Source organism: Scaptodrosophila lebanonensis, unplaced genomic scaffold, assembly GCF_003285725.1.
Source record: "Scaptodrosophila lebanonensis strain 11010-0011.00,11010-0021.00 unplaced genomic scaffold, SlebRS2 tig00000001-arrow-pilon, whole genome shotgun sequence".
NCBI lineage: Eukaryota > Metazoa > Arthropoda > Insecta > Diptera > Drosophilidae > Scaptodrosophila > Scaptodrosophila lebanonensis.
The window spans coordinates 18414569-18437768 of record NW_022060529.1 but is presented as its reverse complement, the minus strand read 5'-3'; the positions used below and the strand labels follow the sequence as shown (position 1 = coordinate 18437768).

General features: G+C 35.7%; 3 protein-coding genes across 8 annotated transcripts in view; 2 read left to right on the top strand and 1 right to left on the bottom strand.

Moving 5' to 3' along the window:
* Positions 1–23200, bottom strand: part of LOC115634020 (rho GTPase-activating protein gacJ) — a 121362-nt gene that overhangs the window by 63635 nt on the left and 34527 nt on the right. For all 4 annotated transcript variants that reach the window (XM_030531546.1, XM_030531547.1, XM_030531548.1 and 1 more), the window contains exons 3-9: positions 21527–21635; positions 21329–21434; positions 19412–19528; positions 18557–18802; positions 10241–10426; positions 10019–10144; positions 9758–9904 (exon numbers count right to left, since the gene is read on the bottom strand). In XM_030531546.1, the coding sequence (XP_030387406.1) occupies positions 9758–9904; positions 10019–10144; positions 10241–10426; positions 18557–18802; positions 19412–19528; positions 21329–21434; positions 21527–21635 (1037 nt within the window). The remainder of the gene's footprint in view (positions 1–9757; positions 9905–10018; positions 10145–10240; positions 10427–18556; positions 18803–19411; positions 19529–21328; positions 21435–21526; positions 21636–23200) is intronic.
* On the top strand, positions 5661–6528 carry LOC115634023. The gene is made up of 3 exons (XM_030531556.1): positions 5661–5991; positions 6049–6172; positions 6234–6528. Exons 1-3 carry the CDS (start codon positions 5722–5724, stop codon positions 6344–6346), a joined length of 507 nt encoding a protein of 168 aa, XP_030387416.1. The 5' UTR covers positions 5661–5721; the 3' UTR covers positions 6347–6528.
* Positions 11016–15538, top strand: LOC115634022. Of its 3 annotated transcripts, none has more exons than XM_030531552.1 (4): positions 11016–11125; positions 11939–12194; positions 12365–12524; positions 12596–15538. In XM_030531552.1, the coding sequence occupies exon 4, from the start codon at positions 13087–13089 to the stop codon at positions 15091–15093; it is 2007 nt and encodes a 668-aa protein (XP_030387412.1). In that variant the 5' UTR covers positions 11016–11125; positions 11939–12194; positions 12365–12524; positions 12596–13086; the 3' UTR covers positions 15094–15538. The 3 variants fall into 3 exon arrangements, with proteins under 3 accessions (XP_030387412.1, XP_030387415.1, XP_030387414.1); XM_030531555.1 differs by lacking the exon at positions 11016–11125 and adding an exon at positions 11711–11869; XM_030531554.1 differs by lacking the exon at positions 11016–11125 and adding an exon at positions 11716–11869.

The following is a 23200-nucleotide window of genomic DNA, read 5'->3' as shown; positions in this document are numbered from 1 at the left end:
AGCTTAGTTTTCTAGATACATTATTATTGCACTAAAATGTTTCTCTTTCATTCATACCACTTTAGATGCTTAAGAAAACATATAATTAACATTTTCAATCATTCAATAGAACAAAATTACTGTTCATGGGAAAATGTTCAGCTATCGAGATAATTGGAAACAGTTTTATTTAAAAACTATTTTAATAAACAACAATAATATTGTTACAAGTAAAAATAAGTAGGCTCTCCACAAGACTCTCTACCAATTTCAAGTTTCCTTTTTACTAATCCAGATCCATCACATTTAACCAAATTAAATTAATCCAGGAGGGAAATTAAAAAATAAAAGAATAGGTGAAGAAGTGTGGAAAAAATGTATACGAGTATTAAATAAACGAAAGGCTTCTGAAAAAAATATTTTCATTTAATCATTTACAACTGAGTCATAAGTTAAGGCTAAATATCAGGTAATATTCTCGAAATTCTGGAAGATTATTTTAGACAACGAAAAACATGCTGCAGTAAGATAAAATTTAATAATATACTTTGTTTAGTATTTAAATAAAATAGTTTTCCTTTTACCACCAATTCCTTAAGTGATGTTATGTTTAAACCAAAAAGCATAATTAAATGTAATATACTACTCGAAATAACAGCCATCTGGCCCACTGTGCATCGACACAAATGCGCGGCAATACTGTGTTAATTATGTAAACGTAGCCAAATCGATCGAAATGTTCATTCAGTCAGCGAATCGAAGCATACATCCGTCTGATAAAATGCACTGCGCAGAACTATTTTGTCAGAGCCACAACAAAGACATGACGTGACATGAAAGCAAACAATAATGCACAACAATAAAGCGAAAGTAGGAACTGCATTGGCTGACTGAGCTGCGTGATTAATTGGCAATAGAGACACGGCTAAATACTATAGATGGATGATGCTGATCAGCCACAGATACTTACACTGCAAATCAAAGATAGAGATAGAGCCGGCTTTAAAATGAGTTTCTTCAATTAAATGTAGGCAGAAAGGGCTCTGCATTAGCATGCCACAGACAACAATAGCAAGAAGAAGAGGCACTGGCATGTGGCATCTGGCATTTGGTAAAAGCCCCAAGATCTGAGTAGAGACCGTCCGAGCATTGTGTGCGATGGCGTTGATGTCTTTAATTAAATTTCTTCTGCGGCAAATCCTTTTATGGTGCCGTTTTTGCAGCTTTTCTTCACGTTGAGCCATTCAACTCGTTGCCGTGTATACATACTATATATATGGTGGTGTGTGTATGTGTGTGTGTGTGTCAAAAGCTAATGAAAATCAAGCAATGCGCACTCCTCTGCATACCGCAAGCAACGCTCACCACTCCGGTATTCACGTTTGTGTCCACGTCTTGGCACAAAATGAATTGCAGACTTTGCTGTGGTTGCCAGGCGGCTCTACGGTCCTGGTTGCCAGGACTCTGCTCTCTGCTCTGTGCTCTGTACTCTGAGCTCTGCGCTTTCTGGCTGGCTGCGCCTTGTGATTTATTATTAAACACGAATATGAATTCCAGCGCGCAGCTAGAAAAAAGGACGTGGGGCCTGTGGAATTTTTATGCGCACATTTTATGATTAATTAAAATTTATGCGCAGCCCAATAATGCCGACTGATATGTGCGGACTCCTTGCGGGTCACATCAATGAAGTTATGGCCCGACAGCTGAGCCAGCAATAGACCAAACGCACATAACGATTCTGATGCAGATTAAAGAGGGCCGTCATTGTAAAGGTAACAGCCGGCCCACTAATTGAGCGAACACTCGACTCTACGCGGAATCTGCCACACTATGGTACTCACACACACACACACACACACGCATTTCATATTTATTAAAGTAATAAAATAAAGTGTGATCTGACATGGCATTGGAACAATGGGCGTCGTGTTGCGGAAGGTCTCAATGCCAAGCCTAGATAACATGTCAAGCGGTAAGAAGCGCCGGCCGCAGAGAAATGGCTCCACAAACACATGAGTGAGCCCACACATACGCACACACACATATATATCCTGCATAAGTTCTGACTTGCACGAGGCTTACTTGTTTTTTGAGGAAAATCTGAAAATTGTTGTTCTTCATTCCCAACTTACCCACAAAGCTTTCGGCAGGCCCACGCAATCCCTCGGCAAGGATTTGGGAATACATACGAGTATGTATCTGTGTGCGTGCATGTGTGTGTGTGTGTGTGTGTGTGTGTGTGTGTGTGTGAAGGACATAGCAATAAATTTAAAATTAACCCTTTGACGCATAGCTGGCGACCTTAACCGTTTGTGGAAGCAAAACAATGCGGAAGACACACATCAATCTACCACGAACAAGGCCAAAGGAATTGCGGTCCCATAAAGGCAGCTCCAACACAATGCCAGCCATAAGTAGGCCTAAAAGCATGTCATGAAATGCTCGCAGCGCACTCGAAATGAATATGCTCAATTAAAAAGTCCATTCAATTATGCACTTAACAAAATTTATGGAAAATGTCAGCCCAAGTATTTGACAATTCATCCGAAATTAAATCGACTTCACTTAAAATGTGATGCAAATTCAGAAAAGTTTTAAATTAAAACTCAAACTTATTCTGTACAATTGTTATTATTTGGCACTTTACAGATTCAAACGAATTATTCGAGCGAAGACAACAATGACCGGCAATGGAGAACTAATTTGAATGCAAAAATGTTTCAAAAAAATATGAAGCCCTGAGAGAAATGGTAGAAACATCACGTTATGAACGTCAAAGTCTGCTCAAATCTAGTGGTAAGTATATTATGAATCATTGTCACTTGATTAATTGTAAAATTAGCAATAATTTCTTACAATTTAGATGATATGTAGAAACAAGACGGTAAGGCCTAATTCCTCACATTTTATGTATATGAACAATCCAGACTGGAAGTGCTTTGTAAAAATCTGATTAAATCAGAAATTGTGGAGAAAGATTATAGGCCTTACGATCATACTTGGAACTCGTTGTCTCGTTTAATGCTACACTCAAAACATTAAGAGTGATATGGAACAGACCGCAGGACGAGCTTCATAACTAGAAAACAAATACAGTGGAACCTACTAAACGAATACTATACTTCGAAATTGCTGGAATATTTGAACCATTGGGTTTTTTTGCAACGGCTTTGAACTTACATAGTGGCAAGAAGACCTGCCGACAATCAACATTTCGTTGCCAAGTTGTATCTACAAAGCAGTTCCATATTTTTGTGGATGCCTCCAAAGGAGCCGAATAAGTCTCATTGTTTCGACCCTTTGTGGCAAATAGAAACCCTGTCAACACCGCTAAAATGGAGGCATGTGGCTTTAGCCAGACATCCTGCGGACTGTCTATCCCGTGGAATTACAAGTAGTGCAAGTATTATGGAGCAAGGCACACCTTTTTTTTATATCACCAAGACAAAGCAATGGCCACAAGGCTCCATACCACTTACACAAGAAGTGGCTGCAATACAAGCAAGGCACAGGATAGTCTTTGGCTAATATATAATGTCGTATGAAACCGGCCTAATGCATTGTGGCGTATGTGGCGTATACTTGATTTTGTTTCGAGTATACTCGCTAGAAAAGACAGTGCGTGCAAGTCACTTTTAGTTTCTGGTAAGCCCCTAAGAGGAAGAACTCTTCTCTTAAAGATTCCACATTTCGAAGTTCCAAATACTTATTATGGGAATCATTTAAAATGCAAGTGGAATGATGGTAAAGGTTAACAAAACAAAATTTACAGAGATCAGAATGTGATGTTACTTTAAATTAATATAAATATTGCTTTTCACTGTTATTAGAAATATGATTTATTTTAGCAAAGAATACTTTAACTTTACTTTCTGATACTTTCTTCTAATCTTTTCCAAAAAAAAAGGGAATTACGAATTTCATTAAAATATGCTCTTTTGTGGTGTTATTATTATATTAAAACTATATTTCTCCCATAAGTTGCAGTTGGGTTTGTAGCTAACAGCATAGCATGCGTATGGAAATGCATTAATTTAATTAAAATCTTAATTGAATGGAAATAGACTTAGCGGACGGTAATTTAAATGAAATCATTTGAGGCATTTCACGCTGTTTCTGCGACAAAGTGTGTCCTTCGAATGGCTGTCAGCCAGTGCCAGAACTCGGCAGTAAGTGCTCAATGAAGCAGCAAGAAGGAACGCGATTGCCACGCCAAACAACAATAAATAAGATGCTCGCACATAGAAAAACACATAGAAACAAATTCGCCTTAGGAGCTCTTAAGCGAAAGTACAACAAAAGTCGGAGAAGCCTGCCAGCCCAATTCGAAGACGACAAGAAGTTCAAGTGTTCGTTTAAGTCAAGACCAGTCGGAAAATGCGCTTAAAAGGAAATCAGTGAGAGAATTTCGCTCATGGGCAACTGATTGTACGAATTGGCTGAGCTGAGTTGCAAAAGTCAGTTTGGACGAAGGATGGAATGGACTGGTGATGAGCGCAAAGGCAAAGGCAAGGGAAAAGGCAAAGGCAAAGGCGCGGTGCGCCGCATTTTGAAATTGAATTGTTTTAGATTTTCTTTATTTCGCTGCCCTTCTCGCGCCAACAAACGAATAAATCAAATTGGATTTTGTTGTACACTTAATTTGGAATAGGAAATTGCCATGAAAAGCGCCGGGCGCAGCACTTAATCGAAAATAGAGTGGCTCCGTATTGAGTGGACGACCCACAATGCTGAGAGATATTGCAATGGTAATGAGTTGAATATGAACTCCCAACTCTGAAGTTCCACAAGGGCGGTAATTTGTGCAATTTTCATCTCTATTTGTAGTGGAGAGCAAACATTTGAAAAAAATTACTTACAATGGCTATCATTTTTATTGGCAAACGATATGATGGGAAATGCTGGAGATGATACAAAATTTGCAAATTAAATACTGAATGCTGAACGTTTGAAATCACAATAAATCGGATTATTCCAGTCACTCAAGTATGATTCTGAAGTAACAGCATCCAGTGCAGGAATTGAATTTTCAGCTATTTAAACTAAGTGAGGTATGCTTAAGATATTTTTCTCATAAATGCCATTATCAGATCTAGACAGAACTGAAATGGGACCATACGGTAAGCATCAGCTTTCAAATATATGAATCATCCAAATCGGTTCATCCAATCGAAAGTTATGAGGAAACAGTCAAAAATACAGTCGAATTGAGAATGTTCTCCTTTGCAGAACATAACCAAACTCTCCCCAAAATACCCTGGAAGTACATCGTTTCCAATAAAAGAAGAATCATCGAAATCTGTTGGCGTAATATTCAGTTATTTGTCTATTTGTCGCGCACATACTTTTTTTAAACTTACGACTTCTATGGTCTCCTCATGGATGCCATTGTCAGAACTGGACCAAATGGGATCCAAAAATGGGACCATTTGGGAAGCACCAGCTTTCAAATAACAAAAGAACCATCAAAATCGATGCACCCAGTCGAATGTTCTGGGGTAACAAACATAAAAATTACAAAAAATAAAGACGAATTGTTAACCTCCTTCTGTTTTGATGTCGGCTAAAAAAGGCAAAGCCCATCATAATAATCAGTTCTAAGTACAAACTGTATAGGCATTCCGCAACACGTCAATGTCGCTCACTATGGTTTTGCTTATAATTTCAAAATTATTATTTTTGAAACTGAATTCACATTTAAAATTTCAAGGGCAATCGAACGCAAAGAGACCAGCTGTGGACATGGAAACGTTGACGAATTGCTGTTACTTTTTCAGTCTTCAGACAGGTTGCATTCTCATTGCCGTTTTGGAGGCAACTTTAGGCCTATTTCAGATTTACTGCAGCCGCTCCGAGCTGCACGACATAAATGGCATGACACATAAGTCGACCACAGAACAGAAGCTACATAACCACAACATCGATATAGAAACGCAGAGAGGTATATTTGAAATGAGCATGGCCATAAGTTCCATTATAAGCTCATTGCTTCTCCTAATTGGCGCTCTCTATGTAAGTATCATGTATCATTGGGATCATTTGTATTCACAAGTCAATGATTTTTTGTAGAAACGCCCTGTCTGCCTGTTGATTTGGCTGCAAATCTGCATTGCAACCTTCATCTCATTTCTTTTCTATACACTTATTGTCGATCTGACACCCGAACATTTGGTAATGGATGCCATTTGTGTGTGTAAGTTTTATGAGAAAACAAAACAAACACTTAAATATAGCATGTTGACTTTCTTTTTTAGGTATTGACGTCTACTTTTGGTTCATCGTATTATCCTACTATATACAACTGCGGTCTGCGCAGACTGGTTCTCCATCGGAATTTGAGGTTCTGTACACGCCTACGGACGTTTAGGGCGCTAAATTATATTGCTCCCAACTTTGGCTTTATAAAAAAATGTGTAAAACAGTGTGTTATAGGTTTTATAGCATAGAAATAGATCAAGCATTGGAATATTTAAAAGTTAACACTAGTTAGGTACATATACATAGTATATATATCTGCTAAGCATTACAACTAATGTCTTAGAATATAAATGCAATAGATGTATAAGAAAATCTATATATAGAATCGGTCATGCCATTATTAATACCGCTACAACCAATTTTTGATCATTTCAAATAGGTTCAGTCGTTCATTCGAATTGCATTTGCAATGCATATATAGTAGTATACTTATTACATATCTACAGAATTATGTTTATTTTTCACCAGCTCCGTGGCTCTACTCAAGCATGCTGCAAGGCTAAGTATGAACATACTTGTATATGTATGTATATATGTACGTTAATATTCTACATTTCTTGGTAAATATTGAAGGTGTTGGCTTTTCTTTTCCTTTGGAAATTGAAACAATTTTTCACACAAGCGATTTACTTCGTAATCGAATACAGTTTAATTACATTTGATGGCATATTTATTTCCAACTTTATTTCCATTTCAGTACGAGTTTTAATAATTTATCTCTCAAAAATTGATTGCATTGGCAATTTGGCCACAACAGAAAAAGAAATTAATAAACAAATAGCTCAGTCGACGGGAAATCAAACGAATCAAAAAATTGAATCCAAATATCGAATTTCTTACTTTTGCGTACGATTTTTTTGGCAGCTCACGCGACGCTGACGCCGTTGGAGTGCCGCGTTTATTTGTGCGATTCTTTTTGAGAACGATAACGCGCATGGTGCACAAATATGTGTAGACTGCTCGTTAGGTTTTTGTCTTATTTGACTTTTTTTGTGTTTTATAATTTGCTGTTGATTTTTGCCTTTGATTGCGTTTAGGTATTGCTATGGTCTAGTACGTGTATGTGGGTTGTTGTGCTCTATGCGTTATGCTGATTTCGATTGCGAGCTCAGGCTCAGTGCCACATTAAGGACATTGACAAATTTTGAGTTTGAACGATGTATGGCAAACGAATCACTAGCGATTGTTTCACCTACTTCTAAGTAAGTTATCAAAAATTATTAATGTTAGGTATATACAACTGCTAATATCTATGTATATAGTACAGTACAGTTTAATATACAGGTACTTTTTTTTTTTTGGTGAAAATGTGTATTCATTTATTTTTAATTATTTTCATCTCTTTCATACAATTTTTGAACTAATTTTGTACAAGCGTGTTTTTGCCAAATAGCCAGATAGTGAGTGTATAATACTAAGTTTTGTGTAGACTTTTGCTTCAAATTTTAGCGAGTGACTGCCTCTAAGGCTAAATGGTTTATTGGTAGTAAATTGGTACTAAAAGCAGGCAGAGTAATGCGAAGGATAGTAATGAAAGTTTCACTAGCAATTTTAATTGGATAGCATATTTGATAGCGTGTCATATACGGCGTACGGTGCGTATACGTGTTTAAATTTGTAGAACTAAATTACAATTTACATGGCTGCAACCGCCGCTCGTTCATATTTGCAATATTTCGAGTAGTTGCATTCATTAGTGAATCATCAGTTATCAATTATGCTTTACTTACGGTCGGTCAAATCAATATATGTATGTATATTTTGCTATGTTTTCTTTTTATTGCATTTATCTTTGAAAACTCATGGGGAAATCGCTTCGGAAAACCTAAAAAAAAGCTTTCCAACTGCTTGCCTGCCTCTTGAAATGTTCGCTTATTATGTGTGAGTAGGTTGTTTGCAACTAATGTACATAGTAGTGTTTTCTTTGCAACAATGTTGCAACAAAATAACTGCCAGAGACAACGCCTTTTTGAGTGCTAAAAGCAAATTATATTCGTAATGTATACATAAATATACAAATAGCGCAATTATTCGGACTATGCCAGCAATTTGTTAAGTTCGTTTCCGTTTCCTTTCTCCGGAGTTCAGCAGCGGCAGCATCGCATTCATTCACATGCAGTTTCACGGCAGCCAATCAGACGGCAACGATGGCAACTGCGGTGTCGACAGCGACAGCGACGCGACGCGACGATAGCGTTAACGACAGCGAAAGCGAAAGCCACAGCGACAACGATAACGGCAAAGACGACGGTTTACTAATTTGTCGAACGTAGGGTAGGATCACCCAACAACAATAACAATAACAACAATGGCAGTATTTAGAATGTTGCAGCGCAGCGTGCGTACCAAGTACTAGTACGTCGGAGTTCAAGCACGTGACTGATTGCGAACGAGCGTTGCACGTTGCTTTTATAAACAGAACTGGCTGCAGCAGCACTAACAGAACCGTCTGGCAACGCTGCGCATGCACTTGCACTCCGCACACGCTCACTCACTCACTCGATAAGTAGTATTAGTAGTAGTAGTAGTGCCACATAGCTTAAGGCGCTCTCCCGCTCATTTGTGCTCCCAAACGAACAGCTGGCATTGAGAGTAAAGTTATTGCTGCTGTGTTGGGTTCTTATTTGTGAATGAAGCGGGCTTTTCCCAATACGTGTATTGACAACTCACACCACACACACAGCCAGCAGCAGCACAAGCAACAGCTCCCTAGGTTGGGTAGAGGGGAGGCAGCGAAATTCAACACACGCGCCACTGCCTTCAGGCTGGATTGACGATTTTGAAGCAATGCATCAATCAGCAAGTCTTTAATGTCAAATCGAATTTGAATCACAACAACAAATTTGTGTGGTCGCCACTACTCCGAAGTGGGACTCCACACGTGTTCGTGGATGCTGGGGTTTACTTGAGCACGAGTCTCACGCCTAAAATCAAACAGTTTTTACGTCCGCACTAACCCACACGTCGCTCGCTCGTCTACCACAGAACTAACCTAGCGACGGCATCCGGAGTTGTGGCCAGTTGAACTCTGTATGTGTGTGTGTGTGTGTCGGTGAGCGGGTCCATGTGCTCCGCAGCCAGCACAAGGATTTCGTTTTGGTCACATGCGCACACGGCGCAACGTGGAGCGACTGCCAGTTAATACGAAACTCACAGCTGTTTGACCTACATACGAGCGCCAGTTCACGTGCACCGGACTGTATGTAGGACAGTGTTGTGGGAACAGCCTAACAGCCTGCCTTGAAGGCAAACGCATAATATTCCACAGCATCATTGCCTAACGGTTTTATTTTTCGTAATAATAGCCAGATTCGTAACACTAGAAACCCAAACTAAAAACCTCAAATTCAATCTCGTTTCTACTTAAAAGCTTCAAGGCCAAACACAATCACAATTGTTAAAATCAACAGGTGCTACAAGGAAGCTCGTCGGAACTTGCAAAGCTCTTGAGCTTTTTAAAGGCTTGTGAATTGGCTATGAAAATAGGAAACTGAAAGCTTTTCACCACACCAGAACTCACCTGTGCACGTATAGCAGCCAAATGTATTGTCTTGGCGCGCAAATCGAACTTCTTCATCGATAAATCCTCCTGCAATTCATTCACCTTGTTGTACAGTTGCCCCTCAATTCCACGCGTCTGTGTGCGATTCAGTGCCTCAATGGAGTCCTGCAGCGTCAAGAAGGAAACAAACTTATGCATACAACACACATTTCTAATAGTGGGACTGTTCGATAGTCTGTCTGTCTGTCTGTCCACTTAGTCAATTGGCGAGAGACGTACCTGCAGCTGACGTATTTGCAATTCCAATTCGATTGACTCACGTTTTAGCGACTCCAAAGCGGAGCGCTGCGACAGCGTGGAGTGCCGGTCAAAGACGAGCTCGTTGCGCAAGCTGGGGGTCACCTCCTGGCGAGAGATGGCAAGGATGGCAAGGATGACAAGGTAAGAAATTTACATTTGCGTTCATCGTGCTCTTGGCACATGTCAAACATTTCTACTTACGCTGTACTCATTCGTCTCATCCGGTTCGCCCTGCTGTGCTTGGGGTGGCGCAAAGACTCGTCTAGGAACTTTCTGGGCCTGTGAGGGCAGCGCCAGTATGCGCACGAAATTCGTTAGATCCTGCGCCGGCGATACAACGCTGCACTGGCTGGTCAGGCTGCTGTAGCGCTTCGCTTGGTCTGCGGCCTGCAACCAAATGGAGCGATTAGAACACCGTTACATTTTAATTATACTGTTATATTTATAATTTAAATTAAACTTATAGATAAATACAAATACAAATTAAACTAGGTGTTCAGTCTTAATAACGTAAGTGCTGGACCCAGAATCTATAATTTTTTCAACCAATTTTAATTCCAACTTTAAGCAACCAAATGATAGAGCTGGCTACAAAAAAAACTCATCACATAATTATAACCTACAATTAGGCGCTAAGGCGTACACTGATAAAAAAGTGGCATAGTACAGATGAATATTTTCATATTAAATTAAATTTCTACTATTTTATATTCCAATCAAATATAAACATCGTAAATTTTACTAAAAACATATTTAATTAGTGATTTTAATATAAATAATATTCAAAACAAAGTGTAAAATTTTGTTATTAAAGTGTGTCATATTCAGTTTAATGTTAAACCATATGAAATATTAATAAGCACACACTTTACTGCACGGAATGCACGCATTCTTCTTCTTCTTTTGCGTTCTTTTCGCAAATAATGCATACACACAGCGATATGTATCGATATTCTTTATGACGCGCGTCGGTCAATTGTGAGTTGATTTTTGTCAAAGACGGACGTGTGCCAAAGTAATTAATTGAATTATAGTGAAAAAAAAAACATAATAAAATAGTGATTGTGTTGGAATAAATTGATCTGCGTAAGTATGAACATTTACATATGTATAATATATTTGTACGCGTACACACATACATACAAAATTGCCATTTATAGTTTCTTGCATCGTGTCCGCAAGAAACATAATTTTGTATACAACATATTACGTGGTAGCCTACATACAAACATATGTATGTGCATATAGCGTAAATGTCGTCGTAATTGTGACTAAATAAAGAAGTTAAAATATGTAAAGCTTCAAATGTGTGATATAGTTGTTATTTGGGTACATATATATGTATGTATATACATACATATATGCATATATTGTGTACGTAGATGCATATGAAAAAAAGAACAAAATATACAGTTTCATACGCATGCCACTGCATAGCAACCTATTTTTCGCGGTAATCTGTACTTTCCGCGTAATCGCTATTTCTCTTTTGTCTCAGTGCAAGAAGCGACGCGTCATTCAATAGTGTACAGATTTTTGTGAAAAATGAACGCGCTTGACCATATGCATATAGTTATGTATTTACATACATATATTGGCAATTAATAACTGCTGTACATGCTTAATTGACTCACATTATAAGTCTTCAAATAATTCATTTTTTTATAAATTCCTAAAAATATATGTACTTATAATTGAACATACGTACATTAATACGAGTATGTATGCGTGTGTAGGCAATGCAAAATGTGATCATTTATTTAGCATGTAACCATGCACAAACGTGGTTGTGCTATTTACTGCTTAACCTTTGAATATGTGTATACATATGTATGTACGCATAATAAATGCTGAATAATAACTTGGTGTAATTAGTATTTATTAATTGTTTGATTTTAGGTTATGCGCGAAGTTTAGCAGAATAGAAGAGGAATCACTTAATAGCAGTGAAGCAGACACATTTCAGGATCCTGTTGATGAAACACTTCATAATGCATTGAAGACTGCCTTGAAGAGAGAAGTTTCGGATTGGAATGCAGTACTTGATAAGTGGTCAAAAACTTATGAATTGCGTCGTAAAGAATCCCAAACCTTGAATGCATGCGAATTTTTGCAAGAATGGCCGAAGTATACCGATTCTCGTGCAGTGGATTTGGTAAGATTCCAGGCCTTCCAAATGTTTAGTTCTTCAGTTATATTTTTAGTTTTATTTGAGCTTTTTAACTTCAGCTTTACCCATATTACATTTTTTGAAATCATCCAACATTTACAAGATTATTTTATACGTAAATCATTGAAGTTTTTTTTTTAAATTATGTTTTGCAGATCAAGCTTGATTTTACAATTGCGTATCCAGGAAAAGAATCTATTTTATTATCTAAATGGGATAATTTTAAAAAGAAAATAGTTATATACTATAAGGAAAATATTCACAATGCTACATGTAAACATTTATTGGAACAAGTTCAGTCGGCGGAATCTATTGGTAATTTTATATATTATTGCTGTGCTTGAATTATTGATTACAATTAAAAATATATTTCACTGATATTTTAGATTCTTCGGACTACATAATAACAGCTCTTCTACCGTCGGTCTTACCTTCTAACAGTTGGCATTCATCTAAATCAAAGACTTCAAGAACACGGGTAACTTTATTGGACTCACAGGAAAGTCTCGTGCTTCGTTTGGATACAATTGGGGACTACGAGCGTAAAGTAAACAATCTTATTTGCAAAAATTACGGTAATTCAAATACACTTCAACCTTTTATCATTGTGGAAGGCGTGAACTCCAACGATATAAAGTCGTTCTTTGTATACTTTGATAAAACAATATACAAATTAGATTCATTTATTGATTGTTTGGATGTTTGCTTCAAACTTTTTAACACCCTAAATCTGCATTATCCAATAGCTTCGAAGTTTCCATGGCTATTCATACAAAAATACTTTTATGAAATTGACACGCCTTATGATGTAAAGTCTGCAAACTTAACTGCTTTATTAAGTTTTATGAGAAAGTGAAAATAAAACATTGCTGTAAAAATGTTTCCATGCTTTCGATGTAACAAAAAATTTAACACTGCGGATTTATTAATCCATCATTTACAAAATGATCATGTTTTAAAAAAGCCTGGGTTCTGTGACCCGTTACAATGCAAAATTAACAATTGCAATCAATTATTTTTGAAATATTGTATATTTAGAAAACATTTATGTAAGACACATGAAAATGCGATTGGTGACTCCTTTTATGAAGATTTTGTTTCTCAAAATATGGTTAACCCGGATTTCCATTCACATGAAATACAAATTGAAAAAGCCTGTTTAGTAAAATATAATAGTTTTGATTTAGACGACAGTTTTAATATCCAGGAATATATAACAGATCTAAAAAAAAAATGTCTTCAATTAACACTTGGGCTGCATTCTAAATGTTTCATGCCTAGAAATGAAGTAACTGCTATTCAATACCTGATAACTAAATTGGTTTCGCCTATCTCCAAAGCTCTCAATTATTACAGCGCATGCAATTCTGAAACTAAAGAAGCACTCGAATGCATTACTTCCTTTTTAACCAGCCCGTTTGAGGAAATAAAATCGGAATACCGGCTTTTTAAATTTTTAAAAGAAATGCATTTATTTGAAGATCCCAAGTCATTTACTGTATCAAATAAAATCGGCCCTAAATTTAAAAAAGGAAATGCATCTCTTTTCCCGAATAAAATAGATATCCATATTATGCCTATAAAATTTCAAATTAAATCATTTTTTGAACTTCCTAATGTTTTGAATCTAACACTTCAAAATAAAAAATTACTTCAAAATCAAGGTAACCTTATTAACTTTGTAAATTCTGAAACATTTGCAAACAAACTGCAGAATTTTCTTCCTGATGACATTGTGATTACATTTTTTCTGTATTTTGATGACTTTCAAATAAACAATGCTTTAGGAGCTCATGTATCTTCTATATGTGGCTGCTATTATTCATTTCCAACCTTGCCTCAGCATTTATTATCCAAATTAGATTTCATTTTCCCGTTTGCATATATTCCATCACATGCATTGAAAAGAAATGACCATGAAATCATTTTTAACCACTTATTTCGTGAGCTTGAAGAATTAGAAAATGGAATTGAAATACAAATACCTGAAGGATCAAAACAAATATATTTTGTTTTAGGCCTTATTTTAGGAGATAACTTAGGATTGAATTCTATATTTGGTTTTGTTCAATCATTTAAGGCTAAGCGATTTTGTCGAGTGTGTAAAAGAAGTAGCTTAGAAATGAAATCAGACAGTGAAGAGCACAAAGAGTATTTAAGAGATAAAAATTGTTATGAAAATGATTTGGAAGCAAATAATTTTTTAGAGACTGGTATTAAAACTGTTTGTATATTCAACGAACTAAAAAACTTCCACGTAACAGAAAACTTTTATTTTGATTTGATGCATGATGTTTTAGAAGGCGTATGTGTTTACGGTATTTGTCAAACCTTAAACGCTTTAATTAATGAAAAAATTGTATGTTTATCAACAATTAACAGTAGAAAAAATCTGTTTTCTTATGGCGAAATAGAAATAAAGAACTCGTCACGACCGCTAGAATTAACTAAACTTAAGAAAAATGAACTTAGAATGACAGCTAGTGAAAAATTTTGTTTCGCTAAGTTTTTGCCTTTAATAATCGGAGATCTGATTCCAGAAAGTATTCAGCATTGGATTTTATTTACAAAACTTTTGGAAATTATTGACATTCTGTTTCAAAATAAATTTACAACAAAAGATTTAAAAAACTTAGAAACAAAAATAAAAGTGCACCATGAGCTATATGTGAATTTGTATGGACCTACGCTAAAACCTAAACACCATTTTCTCGTGCATTACCCTACAGCTATTTTAAAATGCGGGCCTTTGAAATATGCATGGGTTATGCGGTTTGAGGCAAAACATAGAGCATCTAAAGCATATTTAGCTTCAATTACATCGAGAAAAAATGAATGTCGATCGGTAGCTATAAAACAGTGCCTTCATTTTTCATCTTGCTAAGTTATGAGTCAGGTATTCCACCATTATTTGATAAGTATAGCTTTACAGACAAATCTATAACAGACATACAATGTTTGGAAAATGTATGCTATTCAAAATTGTTTAAGTCCAATCACTTAAAATATTGTGAAAATTTAGAATTTAAAGGAGTTTTGTATAAAAAAAACTATTATTTAGGGAATAACGAAAATAATATCAAATTGTTTAAGTTGCTTTTCTTTTTTTATGAAGAAGCTCAAATCTACGCTGCTTGTAATGAAATAAAAGTTGAACGATTTTGTAAACATATGCAAGCTTATGAAGTTGGCCACAAAGATCGAACATTAATTATTAAGGATATAGAATATTTTACAAGCCACCCATTGCATGTATATTTGAATAACAACGGTAAAAGCTATGTAAAATATAGATCTATTTAAATTCTATTATTGTTATTACTATTATTATCATGTACTCTAAAAATTAATTGAGTTTGAATTAAAATAAAAATTCGATTATCGATAGTAAATAAATCGATAATTTATTCTTAATATGAAATTGTTTAATTTGACTATGGGAACACTTTGAATCAAATATTAAAAATATTAAAATCTAAAATGAAAATAGTTAATATTGAATATGAATCATATTCATAATTACTATTTTAACATTTGGATCTTAATATGTTCACATTTGGATTTTAATATGTTCACATCTAAAATTAAATATGAAAATAGTAAATATTTGAATATGACAGTATTCATAATTAATATGTTTACATTTTAATTTGAATATGTCAACACTTTAGATTAAATAGTCCAGCACTTCAAATTTACTACGAATATATTAAATTAAAAAATTAAGTGTGCACACTTCATATTTACTAAAACACACTGTAGTGAAAAATCGATGGTAAAAATAGTTAAATCTACGTGTAAATATTTAAATTTCGTTGCATTTTTTTATCAGTGTACTTAAGATATCAACAATTTTACGAAAATAGCCATTTAATTTTAAAATGATTCTATTTTGAGTTTACTTATTACATATATGTTTTAATTCGGCTTTTAGAAGATCTCATATTTTTAAAACATTTTGCATTTAAACAGCTAGAAAGTAAACTTCTTCTTCAGCATGTCTTAAAACAAACAGACGCAATGAAAGGAGTGGTCTTTGGAAGGAGTAGTCATTGAAACAAACAAACGAATAGATGGTCGTAATCTAAATTCGTCTCATTCTACTGAACTTATATTTATACAAACGTACACACTAAATACATTATACATTAAATACAAGAAAAAAGATAGGCTCTTTTTCTTAAGCTGGTGCCTTCTAGCCCAATATATTATCGTTCATTTTTGTGTGCTTCAAAATGAACAAAATAGGCACCTTTTATCTTAAAACTGTCACTTAATTCCTTAACTTTAAAACAAATCTTTAAAATATCCGAATGTAATAAAATAAGGTTCGGAAAGGGAACAGAGCTTTCCTAAATGTACTGCGAGAAATAAAATTAAATGTTTCTACGTTTAAAGAATCGGGAAATATGTAACATAATTTAAAAGAAACATGCCAATATTAACATAATTCATCATCATCATATAGCAGGATATGTGTTTTGATTTAGAGAAATATTTTCACGTTCTCTTTAGAAAATTATGAAAAAAAAAAAGTGATTTGAAAATTTTGAAAGACTTGTTCTTGAGGCAAAAACTGGCATTTATAACACAAATGTCGAAAGTAATTTGAAATTCTTAATCCTTGCTTTAAAAGATATTCTCAAAAATCACTTTATTAATTTTTCAAGAATAATAGCCGACCTTCCAAATTTATAAGTTTCATCGAATAATCTAATAAATATTGATACAATATTTTACAAGTAGTTATGAAAAATTAAGCATGAAATGTGATTTATGATTTATTATTTTTGTCAAAAGAAATCTACAGTTTATATATTTTGTATATATTTTATTCAATATTAAATAATATTCAAGAATAATAGCCGACCTTTCAAATTTAAAATGTTCATCAAATAATTTTATGAATATCGGTACAAAATTTAAGTTATGAAAAATTATGCCTGAAATATGATTTAGGATTTCTTGTTTTTGTCAAAAGAAATCTACAGTTTATATATTTTATACATATATATTTTATTCAATATTGAATTATTCAAGAATAATAGCCAACCTTCCAAATTTAAAATGTTCATCGAATAATTTTATGAATATCGGTACAAAATTTAAGTTATGATAAATTATGCCTGAAATATGATTTAGGAATTCTTGTTTTTGTCAAAAGAAAACTACAGTTGCTATATTTTTAATTTTAATTTAATATTGAATAATATTCAAGAATAATAGCCGACCTTTCAAATTTAATATTTTCAAAATTTACAAAATTTAAGTTATGAAAAATTATGCCTGAAATATGATTTAGGATTTCTTGTTTTTGTCAAAAGAAATCTACAGTTTATATATTTTATATATTTTTTATTCAATATTGAATAATATTCAAGAATAATAGCCGACCTTCCAAATTTAAAATGTTCATCGAATAATTTTATGAATATCGGTACAAAATTTAAGTTATGAAAAATTATGCCTGAAATATGATTTAGGATTTCTTGTTTTTGTCAAAAGAAATCTACAGTTTATATATTTTATATATATTTTATTCAATATTGAATAATATTCAAGAATAATAGCCGACCTTCCAAATTTAAAATGTTCATCGAATAATTTTATGAATATCGGTACAAAATTTAAGTTATGAAAAATTAAGCATGAATTGTGATTTCTTGCTTTTGTCAAAAGAAAACTGCAGTTGCTATATTTTTAATTTTAATTTAATATTGAATAATATTCAAGAATAATAGCCGACCTTTCAAATTTAATATTTTCATCGAATAATCTTATAAATATTCATACAAAATTTAAGTTATGAAAAATTATGCCTGAAATATGATTTAGGAAGAAAACTGCAGAAAACTACAGTTGCTATATTTTATATTTCAATTCAATATTGAATCAAAAAATTCCTCAGAACGGCTCAATTAATTTCGATTTGCCTGCAGTTATGCGAGCGAAGCACTCGCAATAATTGCTCAAGTCGTGGCAATTTTATTAATAGTCCACACATTATGCATAGCTCATATTATTTGCAATTATGTCACATACGAATATATACAAGTAGTGCGAGTATGTATGGGATTTGAACAAATTATACGTGTACTTGTATATCGACTCAGTCGCATTGGCATTGACTGCAATGCGCTTTTCAGCCTGAGGCGCACAATGATCGGGAAAATCAAAAGTGTACACACACATACAAGTATATAGGGGTTTATAGTAAGTACACACATCAGAGCAATAACAACAACCACCTGCTGCTGTAGTTGCAACAAATTGCAGGGGCCATCGCCATCGCCATCGCCATCGCCATTATCATAAATCACGGTCTGGCAATCGGAACTCGAACTCACCTTGCTGGCAATAACGTCGGCGCCCTGCATCAGCGACTCGGCCACAATGCTGCAGAGGTCGTTGTGTATCTCCTCCAGCTCCTGCATTAGTTGGGGCAGCGTTTCGCCGTGGTAGGCCTCCAGCATGCCGTTTGTGGCATGCAGCTGCTGCACGTACGCATTGTGAGCGTCGATGTATTCGGTAAGCGAGTGCTGAGTGGGATTCTGGCGGTGTGCGATGTGGCATTGTTTGTAGTCCAGGCGACACTGCGAAGGGTAAGGAGGGAGAAGACAAAGTCGGATTATTACTAATGCCCACTCTTTCTCTCTTCAGTCTTTTTTCTGCCATACGCCACAGAGTTGGCAATTTATGCGCATAACAAAGGTAAATATTGCGCAAGGACCACTTCTGTCTAAGGTCACATTGCACTTGTGGCATTCCGCATGTGTGTGTGTGTGTGTGTGTGTGTGTGTGTGTGTGTGTGTGTGTGTCAACAGTGCGTATGCGTATTGCGTTATAAATAAACAGGCTCTTCTTTAGATGGCATATCTTTTCCTGATGCGTTGGCCTTAGCAGAAAGCAGCTTAAGCCGATTTTACATATACATGTACATAAGCCTAACCCTAACAGTCATGAGATCTGAGTCCAGGCGTCAGACTATTGAACTGGGTAACAAGGTGAAAAGGTACGATTTGTCAGGCAACAATTGTTGCCATCGGCAACTCACAAACGAGACACACACCGTGCCACGCGTGGTGCTCGAATATTTTAATGGCACGCCATTTCGGCATCGAAAGATTGTCAAGTTGTTGCCAGAAGTTGGATGTCAATTGTTTGTAATTGTTAGCAGGCCAATTTTAGAAAACGCCACTCACCTTTGACAGCTTCTCTTCAGTCTTTGCGATAATAGTCTCAAAAGACTCCCTGTGTGTAAATATTTTACGACTTTGAACTTTGCGATGAAAGGATTTGTCAAGCATTGGTCGCGACACCTGTAAATCAAACAAACGAAAGAAACGAACAACAAAGTCAATAATCGTATTGAAAGCTTAAGTTTCCGTGAAAGGGATTATTTGAAAATAAAATGATAAAGAAATAAAGGTTCAAGTCTGCTTCATACACTTGTAGAAAAATTGAACTCAACACAATCTTGCTATTTATATATATATTTTTTTTAATAAATAATTTCCAAATCACTACAAATCTCTGCCGTAGCCATATTAGTAAAGTAAAATTAAATCAATTCTAAAAATATCGCCAAAATTTAACTTGTGCCAACCCAATTTTATTCTACATTTTTAAAGTGCTTTTAATATTCTCATTTTGCTGTTTGCCTTGCATTACAAGATTTCTTCACTATTTTACCAATTCAATATAAGCTTTTGCCAAGGCATTCCATTGTCTTTGGTTTCATTCGCACCTCCACTTTACATTTAAATTCACGTTTTTTCAACAACGAAAACTGAATGCTCACAATTCTAATTACATGCTCGTATCCTCGCACATTTCAAGTGAAATGTAACCTACACCTCTAGTGCTTTCATTTCATACTTTTAGCACACATTGAAATATAAACCACTTTTTAATTAGAAATAATGGTAGGAGAATGTTATGAAAATGTTTTATAAATAAATTTAGCTGAATACTTGTAATAGACAACAGCAGTATATCACTGAATAAATTTATCGAGCCATAATTAAGACATGCACCATCCTCTAAGTTCCAATTCCAATTAGTGAAAAAATTATAAATAAAAAATAATGAATTTATGAAATTTCTATGGCTAAGAACACTGTTTGCGTAGCTTATCAAAAAGTTTATCTATACAAGTATACCAGTTAAAGCTTAGCTATTTGATTGTTCATAGATAACTTTTCTTTGCACTTGAACTTTTGATTTGATGCCAAACTTTTTCTAAAAGGCTTTTACCTCGTCAATCCTTTTCTGTTTTGTTTTTATACTTGTATGTACTTTTGACAGCTTAAAAGCATTCCCTTATTTGAATACTGGCCATTTATAGTAACGTTTGGAGCCCCCTTCACATTTGTGTTTGTTTCTGTGGGACTTCAGAGAGATTTATGTAACTACCTCAGTAAACGAGTATGTGTGTGTGGTTGTGTTCCATAGTTGAGGCCACGTCGAGCGCAGACGCTCGTCATTTCAGGCTCAGACGCTCGCCGTAAACTTGTTCATTAAGTGGAGCGAAATTTTTCACTTTTCCCCTTTGGTCGTTAACGACAGGAATGCAAGTCAGCATAAAAATTGATACCGAATGCCCTAACAAAGGCAAACAGCAATCAAAATTACTTTGCCTGAACGAATGTGTTATGCAATTTTTTCAAGGACCAACAGTTCTGCCCACAACACTCACAGCTCCCCAGGCACACTTATATACTTGTACATATGTACGAGTATATATATTTATATACATATGTATATACTATGTACCAGTATAAAAAATTGTGGTTACATGACGCGCTCACGCAGCGATATTAATTATAATTAGTTAGTTTATATCTGTTCCCGTATTAACAGTTCCACACAAAAGCCCCTATATATGCGTAGCTTTTGTAATTTCGCTTATTCATGGGGAACTGGCGAGAAAATATAGCAGGAGGCCATTATTCAATTTAAGCATATGTCTGCGGTAATCTATTTTTGGGCTGCGGAAAATTGCATTGCAAAATAATTAAGAGCTTAATGTGAATAATGCAGACATGGACTGGGCGTGGACGTGGACATGTACATGGATTTGCCATTTACGCTTATTCGAGGACGAGACTAAGACTCACCTGGCGAGAGAGCACGCTGGCGACATCATTGGATGCTATCGAGTCCGATTCAACTTCCTGTAGGAATGTTTCCCATGCCTGGAATATGGCCAAATGACATGCCGGCCTATTTATCATTCAGTTCAGTCGAGCGTGGCATTAAAATAAACGAAAGAGAGTTCATATTTTAATGTAAATTGGAAAATATATGCATATTACCTTTCCTTGCGCAGCTCTGCATTTTTTTTGCGATAATTGGACACTAAAGTTTGTAGGGCAGTTGCATGTTCCTCATACAATTGGGAAAGTGTTTCGGTGAAGTCGGATACTGGAAGAGATGGATAAAGTGCTTGTTAAACAGCTTAATATTTAGGACGTGTAATGCTGAAATGCTTTTCAGTCACTCATGGCACGGATTGTTTCAGGAAATGCGAAGAGCTGTAACTCGTTAGTGGAAGCCAAATGCCGTGCTTTTGAAACCGCCGAGCACTTCCCCCCAACGCTAAATGCCTTTCATTTGCTTTGGCTTTGGAGCAGTTGAAAATATCTGAAGTGCAGTGCAGTCGCACACATAATTCAAAGGCAGGTAAATAACAGAATGTTACGCTTTGCTTTATTTTGCTTTACTTTGCATTCCTTCGCCTGAAAGGCGCACACCGCGTATACTTAATATAAAATGAATGAAAGCGCGCGTCAACATGAGAAGCCCTAAACCAATAAAAGCAAACAGGTCCGCCTGCCTGCTCCGTGATGCCAAATTTATGTTTATTTAAAATGTTTTACTTTCTTTTCACTTTGAATTTCAGCCTCATCTTTTTCATAAGCCTCATGGCACGTCAATTGCGAATACTTGCGTAGCAACAGGTAGTCTTAAGTCACAGCTTGACGTGGGCACTTAATTAAAATTGTAATTATATAAGCGGATTCGGGGAAGACGGAGGAGCGCAACTTGACGCGTTCCATTGCTGATGGGCACATTATCAGTGCCGGCTTCGACTCATTCATGGTCCGTTGCCTACAATCGATAATGCCAGTGGACCGCCCAAGTGGATTAAAAACGCGGCCAACTGCAACTGATATGCACTCGCTGTGCCGTGCGAACGAAAGAAAAAAACTATTTTTTAATAAGAGAAAAAGGAACGTAATCAAAACTTTTAACTCGCGTACACGAGTATTTCGTATATTTTTGTGACAAGGCTTCAAGGCCAGCATCTACCAACACGTACTCCCATATACCCCGAAGATAAAATGGATGGCTGGAGTGGAGAGTGGAGAGATGGCCACGTTCTCTGTGGCAGCACTAAACAAAGTTATGCCATGTTGTTGTGAATTTTTGTGGCAGTTGGTTCTACCATTTCCCTGCCATCCAACTCAAATGATGACCAACCGTTTGCCGCTCGACTTGCGTGTTAACGAGTTTACAGAACTCTTCTGTAACATCTGTGCGAGCACAAAAAATAAAAATAAAAAAATAAACACCGAATAAGAAATGGAGACAAGTCAGCCGCAATGAAGTGATATACGTTGACATAATCGTATTGAGAAACGCCACAGTTGCTACAGAGTCGTCGGCCTTTGATGTGCCAGCCGGTAGGCACTGGAATGGCAAATATTTATTGTTACCCAGATAGAGGCGAGCGCTTGGATACACGACTTTTAGTATATTGTTATGTTTGTGTGTGCAGCTGTTGGAATTTATTGTCTCCTGGGCACATGAATTCAATAGATTTATGGCTCAATAACGGGACATCAATGTAAATCGGAAGACAAGGGAAATGTGATAAAAATCAATAAGCCATAAACCGATAAACGGCAGCACACAGCCAATAGCCCATCCATCCATCCATTCATCCTACCTACCAAATAAAACAATAGAAGACACAAAACGAAACT